The sequence below is a fragment of the Prionailurus viverrinus genome, chromosome B4, assembly GCF_022837055.1.
Source record: "Prionailurus viverrinus isolate Anna chromosome B4, UM_Priviv_1.0, whole genome shotgun sequence".
NCBI lineage: Eukaryota > Metazoa > Chordata > Mammalia > Carnivora > Felidae > Prionailurus > Prionailurus viverrinus.
This window is the reverse complement of record NC_062567.1, coordinates 52,194,281-52,206,739: the sequence shown is the minus strand read 5'-3', so window position 1 is coordinate 52,206,739 and position 12,459 is coordinate 52,194,281. Positions and strand designations below refer to the sequence as shown.

The 12,459-nt window shown below is 36.2% G+C and overlaps 1 protein-coding gene across 1 annotated transcript in view; it reads left to right on the top strand.

The window, feature by feature from the left end:
* The first annotated feature begins 92 nt into the window (after positions 1–92).
* RECQL (RecQ like helicase) overlaps positions 93–12,459 on the top strand; it is a 51,482-nt gene continuing 39,115 nt past the window's right edge. The window contains exons 1-2 of the mRNA XM_047866171.1: positions 93–226; positions 6,994–7,041. Coding sequence (XP_047722127.1) covers positions 7,026–7,041 — 16 coding nt within the window. The 5' untranslated portion in view covers positions 93–226; positions 6,994–7,025. The remainder of the gene's footprint in view (positions 227–6,993; positions 7,042–12,459) is intronic.

Sequence of the window (12,459 nt, the reverse complement as noted above, 5' to 3'; positions counted from 1 at the left end):
TCCGCTCCCAATATAGACCAATCATCCTTAGTCTTGTTCGGTGACGCAAATGGTGGCCACACCCCTTCACCAATTAGAGAAGAGTGTTACTTGCAATTGGTTGAGGAGACCTAACCGGAAGGGCGGATGCTCCCAGCTAGAGAAAAAGGAAAGCTTGGTGGCGGGAAGTTTTCATTGGAGAGTGGCTGAAAGCAGCACCTAGTGGTCCTGAGCCGGGCGCTTTGAGGTAGGAGACCGAGGAAGGAGGTGGGGTGGGGTAGGGGTGGAGTGTGGAGGGGTGGGGATCTGGGGGTAACTCTGCTTTGAATGGGCTAACCTTTCTTTTTCCTTCCTGAGGGCGAGGCCGGTCTATCGCGGATCACTTCCTTTCACCAATATATTGGCAGGAGAGAAACCGGCGTTAATCGTCTCCCATCTCTAATGGCGTTTGGGCCTTTAGGGGCACCTTGAACTTTCTGCTCCTCTCTTTTTATCTCTAGCCTTTCCCATGCAGGAAGCTTGGTTACCAAAGTCTGTTTATTGGCAACCACCATTTATTGGTGAACAGCGCGGTGGACGCATAGGCCCAGTGGAGGGTATTATTAAATTAATGTTGTCTTTAAAAGAAATTTTTTTTAACGTTTATTTATTTTTGAGACAGAGAGACAGAGCATGAACAGGGGAGGGGCAGAGAGAGAGGGAGACACAGAATCTGAAACAGGCTCCAGGCTCTGAGCTGTCAGCACAGAGCCCAACGCGGGGCTCGAACTCACGGTCGTGAGATCATGACCTGAGCCGAAGTCAGGCTTAACCGACTGAGCTACCCAGGTGCCCCAAATTAATGTTGTCTTTAAAAAGCAGGTGCTGGGGAGCCTGGTGAATTAGCCTGTGGTACCGTAGTGACGGTTACTCCAGTATCAGTGACTGGCTGTGACCCCGTGAAATATTTGCTGTGGGTGCTGTTAAAAGTTAAGAAATGGCGGGAGTAAAACCAATGAATCACTGAAATAGTAATTAAAGTTTGTGGTGCACCCACCAAAGAGACAGCTAGGGAACCAGGAGCACTCAAGCCAAAAAGGGAATGAGGCTCTTGGGTATATTGTTATAAAGCGGCTTATGTAATAAGAAGTCAGTGACTTTATTCCTCGCAGTGATTCGAATATTAACATTTTCTTAAGTGGTAGGGAATTGGTCAGTGGTTATCTCATATGAGCCTTGGGAAACATTTCAAGTTTTGTTTATGATTTCTGGAGGCATAAAAAGGAAATTACCTAGGTCAAGTTAGTCTTACAACAACATAAGGTCAATTGAGCTTTGTTTGACTAAACTGGTTTTGTCCGTTTGAGGAATTTTCAAGGCTCTTCTCCGTTTGTTTTTGATTTTAACATTTTCCCCCTTTTGGTTCTCTCAGCAGGATGAGAGTATGATCAACCAGTATAGTGTTATTTTCAGGTTCTACCACTGAAGTACTCAGGCTGAAGAATCACATTTTTGCTGTTGTCATTAGTTGGATTATTAGGCTAAGGGCCACGTGGTCACCATCTTCATCATTTATGTGGTTATTGTTGATTTCATACAGTTGTCTGATCCTGATGGATACCATTTGGTCTGTGAGTGGCTGCTGACAGGCATTTAAAACCTTGGAGAGTATGCAGCGCATTAGAGGTGATTTAAGGAGAACAATAGCCAAAGATTGAAAATTTCCCAGAGCAGATTCCCAGGTGCCAAGATTTAACCAAGTAAATAAATCAAATGGATTTCAATTTTTAAAAGGTATTTACATAAGCATAATATGATATATTAACAGTCACATCTTTGTAATGACTCAGGACTGGATGAAGGTGAAGATGTTTAAGTGGCTGTGTTGCAGGAGAACTTCCACCTAAATTAGGCCTCTATGGTGTGAGCAATCAAGTAATTTAAAGAGAGGCATTTCTGTGGAAGCAAAAGAAAAATAAAAGCTAATATTTTAAGAAGATTATAAATTCAGTGTCTGAGTTTGGGGAGAAACTAGTTGAGAAAATTTCTAGATGTTGGGTTCAAATTATCTTTAGATGGATGAAGGCAAGAGTAACAATCTGACAGATTTTCCTTGTTTGCAGTTTGAATGTCACTGGTGATCTTGCTGAGTGACCACATAGCAACAGGCACGTTGTCCTCCTCACATGACCTGCTTTGGTGGTTTCTCTGAAGTTTACATCAGGTTGTCCAGTTTTAGTTTGCATGGCTTTGAGAAAAGGGCAGTTTTATTTTCATAGTGATTCCAAGTTACAAGAATGGGAGGAAATTGGAAATGTTAGTTTGGAGAGTTCTAGCCAGATATTGGAGGAAACTAGAATTCAGGATCCAGTTCAGTTTATAAGTAGAAAATAAAACCTTAAGGAAAATTAATAGCACTAGATGTATTACCAAAACATAATCATAATTTTTCTGTCATCATCCCATTTCTATTAGGGTAACTACAGTTAGGCTAATTTGTTTGCAAATTGAGTCTAGTTTCAATAAATTTGGCCTGACTATTTACATAAGTGCAGCAAAAATAGTGACTGACCATATAGGCTCTTTTAAATCTGCTTTGCTGGAACTTTTTCATAAAGAATCTTAGATTGAACTTTTCAGGGCTCTTCAGGCTAAGCAGCCAAGCTAAGGACTTGTCTAATTGTGTCCTATTACAAGGAGATCAGATCGAGCTTAAGTAAATACATATATTGTCATGAAAAATAAGACTACTTAATAAAAGGTTTTAAATTCTGGTGGGATCAGGTAGAAAGAAAAAGATAAATGTTTCAACCTTTGTTTACAAAAGTAGTTTTTACTGAATCACTGTAAGCTATAGATAGCTTAAAAGAGAGGAGAAAATGGAGCTTTTTAAATCTGGAAAGCAGGACATTGAAGAACCAGCAATATTTTTATATGAAATCATAAAAAATTATAATCATCTTCATTAGTTCATTCAGTCTCCTGTAATTCTTGTTTTGCTTCACCTTAGGGTTAATAACTTTATGAATCAGTTTTTCATTAGATTTTTAGAAATTCTTATCCAGTTCAGTGTTATGATCTTAAAGTTAACAGAAACCTGAACTTCTTAGTCTTTTCCATGAATCTCTTTGCAGATGAAGCACTATCGTAGGAACAGTTTTGCAAAAACAAACTTAAATCCAGTTCAATTTTAGCTAGACCACACAAAAAATTCCTTTCTCAAGATCCCTTCTACGCTTTATATCCATCCAGTTTTTGTTACGTCTTTTTTTTTTTTTTTTTTTTCTCATTCTGGAATAATCATTTTACTTTTGGACAAAATTACTTCTTTTATTCCTTTACCAAAACAACATACCCATGTTCTTCATATCTTTCCTTGTCCAAAAACATGTTCTATTTTCTTTAATTTTCATACACTGTTGTTTTCTTTTAATCTTACTCTTTCTAGTAGTTTTAATTACATATATTAATTAGATTTCTTAACTCTTATCTTTAATTCCTAGTAAAAAACAAGAATTAAGCAATTGTGGACTGGCAACTTTATACATACACAATTATAAAAACCTTTTAGAGATCTATGTTTTTTATAATATAGTTTTTAATGTGGCAAAGGATATAGTTATTAATAGACCCAAGTATCTATTGTCTGTCTGTAAAAATTAAAAAGCCAAAAGTTGGGGTTGTTCTAATGAATCCTAGGCTACTAACGTCTGAGTGACTCTTTTGAGACTGTCTGAGCAAGTGAGGCTCGGTAAAACAATGTTGGCAGGTGCCAATAGAAAGCAATTTGTCATAAATAAAAGGGGAGTTGCCAAAGCTTGAATTTATTGGAAGAGTTCTCCTAGAAGATGAAGAACTAGATTTAGGTTATCTTGTAGCAGATGATACAAATGGAACTAGAAATTAAACATAAATAAGAGCCTTGCATAGTAGTGCAAGGGAGATGCACAATGAAAACCATTCACTCTGAGGTAGATTTGAGACACTGTAATAGTACTGAGGGACTGCCATGATGGGAACCAATTCAGAGAGCAGACTTTAAGCAACCTTTAAATGGCATTTCCAAAACACTGATTTGCTCAGGTCAGTTTTAGTTGGCACTCAGAGTTGATGAAAAGTATATTGAATGATATAGTTATACTTTCTTTTTAACTTTCTGTAGTTCTTATTAGCTTCAGGGAAAAATTATTACTTGAGGTTGTATGTCCTTAGTAATTTTCTTATATCGGCTAATTACTCATTTTAACAAAAAGAGCAGTTACCAAGCTCCAAACTGTAGCAGGTAGAAATATCATTGGTTTATGTTTATTACTGTCATAGGTATGGTTACTTTCTGTTTTTAGCAAGTGACAGTTTTTTGTTTTGTTTTTTTGTTTTCATTTCTGGTAGTGATGTATAGTTTTATTTCAATAAAAGTTTAAAGTTAGTTTCCTTAAATAAAGTATTAGTAATACTGCAATACTGTACAAAAAAAAAAAGAAAAGCTTAAAAAAGATAAACTTATGTTTTGCATTTAATGATTCAGTATATTATCTCATTTGCAAATGATTCAGATACTCAACAAATATTCATGATTTAGTTTAATTTGTTATAAACTTTTTATTTACATTTATTTAAATTATTTATTTTTACCAATTTTTCTTGGATTAGACATTAAACAGCTAACCATCACACTATTTTTCTTATCAACAAATTTTGAAGTCATGCTTGCTTTTGTTTTAATGTTTTTGTTTTATTTTTGAGAGAGCAAAAATGGGGGAGGGGCAAGGAGAAGGGAACAGAGAATCTGAAGCAGGCTCTGAGCTGACAGCAGCGAGCCTGATATGGGGCTCAAACTCATGAAACGCTAGATTATTACCTGATCTGAAGTCGGATACTCAACCAACCAAGCCACCCAGACACCCAGACATGCTTGCTTTTTTTAAGTCAACAAACTTAAACTAGGTTTTACATATCAAATGTTGTATCAGGTCATGTGAACTTGAAAAACATTTTGGTTTGTTTTTATATGTCTGAGGGTTTCAGGAGTACTTAATTTATAAGTGCTTATTTTTCTTTAAGCCAATTAAATAGAGCTCCTTACATATTCTGGCAATAGCATCTGGAATTAGAAAAATATTACCCATCTATAACATGCATACATAGACATACATAAACATACAGACAGAGGCAAACAGATCTTGTAGCTTTTGTTTAAAAAAGTTTAGCCATGAGCTGATAGCCATAATATTGCAAAATTCACCAGTTTAGAAAAGAACAGTTGGATATAAATTGTCTTTCTAGGAAGTTGAGGTTACCTGCTCAGATAGCAAAGTTGTTGTTTTTTCCCCCTAGTAACTTTTTTTTTGTTTGCATGATGCAAAGATCTTTTAGAGCTATTTTTGCAGTCATTGTGTCTTTTAGAAGTTTCTGCTTATCAGAGAATGCATTCTATTGTCTCTGAGAGATTTGAAATCCTCTCTTGTCAAAGGCACAGCTTAAGACACACTTCTCTAAGTTAAAGTTGCCCTCCAGTGGCCGCTACAATTCTAGAAGTTCACCCATTTTTCCAAAAAGGCACAAAATCCTGGTCCATAGACCAACCAGGTAGAATACATCTTTACCTTTAGATTCCCTAAGAGTTCTTATATATGAGGGGCCCTGCTTTCTAAAAGCTGTTCTAAAACACAGGGAACCATGTGTTTCCCTGCCCTCCTCTCTTTGGAGTAGAATAGGAAGATTTACCTAGAAGCTTCAACAAACAAAATACAGGCATGCAAATTAAAGTCAGCTCAAGATGGAGAGAACAGAGCTCAGATATAAGAGAGACTTGACTTCAAACTCTAGGGTCAGTGAGAAAGTGAATTAAGTGGGCTCTGTGGGTTCCATCACCATAGGGGCCTCAGAGTTAAGGAGGAAGGGAGGTTGGGGGGGGTGTCTTCTTTGGATCCCATTTAAAAAATTTTTTTTTTTAATGTTTATTTATTTTTGAGAGAGAGAGATAGCGGGCAAGTTGGGGAGGGGCAGAGAGAGAGAGGGAGACATCAGACTGGAACAGGCTCCAGGCTCTGGGTTGTCAGCACAGAGCCTGACGTGGGGCTTGAACTCGGCAACAGCAAGATCATGACTTGAGCCGAAGTCAGGCACTCAACCAACTGAGCCACGCAGGCACCCCTTTTGGATCCCATTTTTACACCACAGACTGTCAAAAGTTTAGAATTACCAGAGGTAAAACCAATGAATTATTGAAGTAGTAATCAGTAAAAGTTTATTGTGCACACACCAGAAAGACAGACTGCAAACCAAGAGCATTCAAACCAAAACATGGAAGGAAGCTCAGAGGTATATTGTTAGAAAGTGGTTTATATAGTGAGAAATTCCTGCTCTCAAGCCTCCTCTCCTTCTACTTGTTCATCTGTATGTAGTCTTAAGTTTTAGTCATTCATAGGTATTTCAAGTTCTTTAATTACATACCATGTGTTTCCCCCACTTCTGATATTTTCATGTTTTTTCCTGAAATCTAGTCCCTCCGTGGAATACCAGTTCCTCTTTTAAGATTGAACCTAAATTGTAACTGTAAAGCAGGTATTCCATAAAATGTTGAATGATTAATTTGAGTGTTTATGTGGGTGGATTTTACCTAATCTGGGATGTTTGAATCTGTTATTTATAAGATAGGTTTTACCATCCCAATTTTACAGATAAGGAAAGAGGTGAAGAGGAACAGGTTGTTTAACTTTGCTAAGATCATACAGTAATTTATTGCTAAAACTGTTTAGCCTCAAAGCTTTCTTTTTTGCTAATCGCTTTGTATGTGGTGTTTAAGTGTCATTGATGTTATACTTGTTTATATGATTTTGGACACTTCTCTGAAATCTAGAGAATTCGCTATAAAAATTAGTGTGGGAATAACCATGTAGTCCTTATTTTAAAAGTCACTATAATATATAATTTACTTTCTGACATTTTTCATGCTTAGTAGTGATAAATTATTGGGTAGGCATTATCAATACTATGGTTTAAAAAAATTTGCTGTGATTTTTCTTTCACTTTTAGAAAGAAGTTTGGATCTCCAATTCAATTTTAAGATGGCAGCCATTTCAGGTTAGTGGAAATGATTACATTTTATAGTATATTCTGTTTTGTTTCTAACTGCATGCTCTTTGAAAAAAATTGTTTTTCTCTGTACTTTCAATTTTGCTGTGAACCTTAAACTGCTCTGAGAGGAAAGTCTTAATAAAAATAAAGAATAATAAATTATGTTTGTTTTAAAAATTCTGATTTTTATGTTTTGTGGTTTTTTTTAAATTGTAAAACATACCGGGGCGCCTGGGTGGCGCAGTCGGTTAAGCGTCCGACTTCAGCCAGGTCACGATCTCGCGGTCCGTGAGTTCGAGCCCCGCATCAGGCTCTGGGCTATTGGCTCAGAGCCTGGAGCCTGTTTCCCATTCTGTGTCTCCCTCTCTCTCTGCCCCTCCCCCGTTCATTCTCTGTCTCTCTCTGTCCCAAAAATAAATAAAAACGTTAAAAAAAAAAAAAATTGTAAAACATACCAAAATGTACCATTTTAACTAATTTTAAGTATACAATTCAATGGGAGCAATTCACATTATTGTGTAACCATCACCAATATCCATCTCCAGAACTTTTTCATCATTCCAAACTGAAATTCTGTACCCATCATACAATAATGCCCTCTTACTCCCTTTCCCCCAATTGCTGGTAACACTACTCGTACTCTGTATGAATTTGACTACTCTAGGTACCAAGATAACTGGACTCATGCAATATTTGTCCTTTTGTGTCTGGCTTGTTTTCTTTAGTATAATGTTTTTGAGCTTCATCCATTTTATATGTATCTTTTTAAGGTTGAATAACATTGCATTGTATGTATATACCACCTTTTGTTTATCAGTTTGTCTGTCAGTGGACATCTGGGTTGTTTTACCTTATGGCAATTGTGAATAATGCTGCTATGAACGTTTAAATACAAATGGGCTTGAGTCTCTTTTTTCAGTTCTTTTAGGTATATATACTTAGAGGTGGAGCTGCTGAATCACATGCTCTTTCTTCTATTTAAGTTTTCAGGAACTGCTGTATTTTTCTCTATACTCACTGTTCCATTTTACATTCCCAGCAGTAGTACAGAAGGGTTCCAAGGAATGTTGTTTTTTGATAGAATTATGGGAACCTAAGAAATCACAAAGTAGAATATATCAATCACTCCAAATCCCACTACTCAAATTAATACTGTAATATGTGGATGCATTATTTTTCAACAGATTTTTAGTTTGCAAAGAGTTTTTATTATTTTTTTAATGCAGTATAATTAACATATAATGTTATGTTAGTTTCAGGAGCACAACATATTCCTCAGTTCTATCCATTAATCAGTGCTTACCATGATAAATGTAGTTACTATTTGTCACCATAAAATATTGTTGTAATATTATTGACTATACTACCTATGCTGTACTTTTCATTTCTGTGACTTATTTTATAATTGGAAGTTGGTACCTCTTAATCCCTTCCACCAATTTCATTATTTTCTCTACCTACTTCCCCTTTGCCAACCACCAGTTTGTTCTCTGTATGAGGTTTTTTTTTTTTTTTAAACATTCCACATGTAAATGAAATCATATGGTATTTGTCTTTCTCTGACTTATTTAGCCTAATACCTCTTAGGTCCATCCATCTTATTTCAAATAACAAGCTCTCATTCTTTTCTATGGCTGAGTAATATTCCATTGCATGCGCATATATATATATACATACATATATATATATATACACACACACACACACCACATCTTTATCTATTTGTCTATCAATGGATGCTTGGTTTGCTTCCATATCCTGGCTATTGTAAATAATGCTGCAGTGAACATAGAGATGTGTATATCTTTTTGAATTAGTATTTTCATTTTCTTTGGATAAATACCCAGAAGGAGAATTGCTAGATTATATGGTATTTCTACTTTTAATGTTTTTTGGAACCTCCATACTGTTTTTACATATGCATGAAAGTTCTTTTTTCTCCACATCCTTATCAATACTTGCTACTTCTTGTGTTTTTGATAGTAGCCATTTGGACTGGTGTGAGGTGATATTCTATTGTGGTTTTGATTTGCGTTTCCCTAATGATTAGTGATGTTGAACATCTTTTCATCTGTCTGTCATCTCTGTCTTCAGAAAAATGTCTATTCAGGTATTCTGCCAAATTTTTAATTGGATTGTTTGGGTTTTTCTGGTGTTGAGTTGTGTAAGTTCTTTATGTATTTTGGATGTTAATCCCTTATTAGATATCATTTGCACATATCTTCTGTCATTCACTATGTTGCCATTTTGTTGATGGTTGTGCAAAAGCATTTTATTTTGATGTAGTCTCAATAGTTTATATTTGCATTTGTTTTCCTTGCTTGAGCCTACTTAGATAATGTTGCTAAGGGCAGTGTCTAAAAAATTTCTGCTTGTGCTTTCTTTTGGGAGTTTTATGGAAAGGTCTCACATTTAGGTCTTTAATCCATTTTCAGTTTGTTTTTTTGTATTGTGTAAGAAAATGGTCCAGTTTCATTCTTTTGCATGTAGCCACCCAGTTTTCTCAACACCATGTATTGAAAACACTGTCTTTTCCCCATTGTATATTCTTCCCTTCATTGCCATAGATTAATTGACCACATAAGCGTAGATTTATTTTTGGGCTCTCTTGTCTGTTCTATAATCTGTGTGTCTGTTTTTGTGACAATAGCATACTGTTTTGATTACTATATTTGTGTAGTATATCTTGAAATCTGGGATTGTCCAGCTTTGTTATTCCTTCTGAAGATTGCTTTGGCTATTTGGGGTCTTTTGTGGTTCCATAGTTTTGGAATTATTTGTTCTAGTTCTGTGAAAAATATATTGGAATTTTGGTTGAAATTGCATTGCATCTGTAGGTTGCTTCAGGTATTATGAACATTTTAACAATGTTAATTCTTGAGTCTGTGAGGGGAGAATATCTTTCTATTTATTTGTGTTTTCTTCAGTTTCTCTTAGCAGTGTCCTCTAGTTTTCAGTGTATAGGTCTTTGATCTTTATGGTTAAGTGTATTTCTGAGTATTTTATTCTTTTTGGTGCAGTTGTAAATTTCTCTTTCTTCTACTTCATTATTAGAGTATAGAAATGCAACAGATTTCTATATATTAATTTTGTATCTTGCAACTTCACTGAGTTTGTCAGTTCTAGTAGTGTTTTAGTGGTGTCTTTAGTGTTTTCTAATAGGGTCATGTCACCAACAAATAGTAACAGTTTTATTTACTCCTTACCAATCCAAATGCCTTTTGTCTAGTTTTTTAAATTGTCTGATTGCTTCTACTACAAAGCTGTAATCATCAAGACAGCATGGTATTGGCACAAAAACAGACACATAGACCAATGGAATAGAATAGAAACCCTAGAACTAGACCCACAAACATATGGCCAACTAATCTTTGACAAAGCAGGAAAGAACATCCAATGGAAAAAAAGACAATCTCTTTAACAAATGGTACTGGGAGAACTGGACAGCAACATGCAGAAGGCTGAAACTAGACCACTTTCTCACACCATTCACAAAAATAAACTCAAAATGGATAAAGGACCTGAATGTGAGACAGGAAACCATCAAAACCTTAGAGGAGAAAGCAGGAAAAGACCTCTCTGACCTCAGCCGTAGCAATCTCTTACTCGACACATCCCCAAAGGCAAGGGAATTAAAAGCAAAAATGAATTACTGGGACCTTATGAAGATAAAAAGCTTCTGCACAGCAAGGAAACAACCAACAAAACTAAAAGGCAACCAACGGAATGGGAAAAGATATTTGCAAATGACATATCAGACAAAGGGCTAGTATCCAAACTCTATAAAGAGCTCACCAAACTCCACACCCGAAAAACAAATAACCCAGTGAAGAAATGGGCAGAAAACATGAATAGACACTTCTCTAAAGAAGACATCCGGATGGCCAACAGGCACATGAAAAGATGCTTAACGTCGCTCCTTATCAGAGAAATACAAATCAAAACCACACTCAGATATCACCTCACGCCAGTCAGAGTGGCCAAAATGAACCAATCAGGAGACTATAGATGCTGGAGAGGATGTGGAGAAACGGGAACCCTCTTGCACTGTTGGTGGGAATGCAAATTGGTGCAGCCACTCTGGAAAACAATGTGGAGGTTCCTCAGAAAATTAAAAATAGACCTACCCTATGACCCAGCAATAGCACTGCTAGGAATTTACCCAAGGGATACAGGAGTACTGATGCATAGGGGCACTTGTACCCCAATGTTCATAGCAGCACTCTCAACAATAGCCAAATTATGGAAAGAGCCTAAATGTCCATCAACTGATGAATGGATAAAGAAATTGTGGTTTATATACACAATGGAGTACTACGTGGCAATGAGAAAAAATGAAATATGGCCTTTTGTAGCAACGTGGATGGAACTGGAGAGTGTGATGCTAAGTGAAATAAGCCATACAGAGAAAGACAGATACCATATGGTTTCACTCTTAGGTGGATCCTGAGAAACTTAACAGAAACCCATGGGGAAGGGGAAGGAAAAAAAAAAAGAGGTTAGAGTGGGAGAGAGTCAAAGCATAAGAGACTGTTAAAAACTGAGAACAAACAGGGTTGATGGGAGGTGGGAGGGAGGGGAGGGTGGGTGATGGGTATTGACGAGGGCACCTTTTGGGATGAGCACTGGGCGTTGTATGGAAACCAATTTGACAATAAATTTCATATATTGAAAAAAATAAAATGTACCAGGTTAGGAAAAAAAAATTGATTGCTGTTTCTAGGACTTTCAGTACTATGTTGAATGAAAGTGTTGAGAGTGAACAACATCTTGCCTTTTCTGATATTAGAGGAAGAGCTCTCAGTTTTTCACCATTGGAGTATGTTAGATGTGGGTTTGTCTTATATGGCCTTTATTATGTTGATGTATATTCCCTCTAAACTCAACTTTGTTGAGAGTTTTTATCATGAATGGATGTTGAATTTTGTCAAATGCTTTTTCTGCATCTGTTGAGATGAGAAACTCATATGAATTGTATCCTTCATTTTGTTAATGTGGTATATCACGTTGATTGATTTGTGAATATTGAATTATTCTTTTATCCCCAGTATAAGTCCCACTTGATTGAGATGAATGATCCTTTTAAAGTATTGTTGAATGTGCTTTGCTAATATTTTATTCAGGACTTTTGCGTCTATGTTTATTAGCAATATTGGTCTCTGGTTTTCTTTTTTTTTTGTAGTATCTTTGTGTGGCTTTGGCATGAAGATAATGCCAGTCTTGTAGAATGTATTTGGAAGTTTTGCTTCCTCATTTTTCCAATAGTTTGAGGAGAATAGGTATTACTGTTCTTTAAATGCTTGGTAGAATTCACCTGTGAATCTATCTGGTCTTGGACTTTCCTTTGTTGGTAGTTCTTTGATTACTGATTTAATTGTGTTGCCTGTAATTGGTCAGTTTCTATTTCTTCCTGATCAGTTTTGG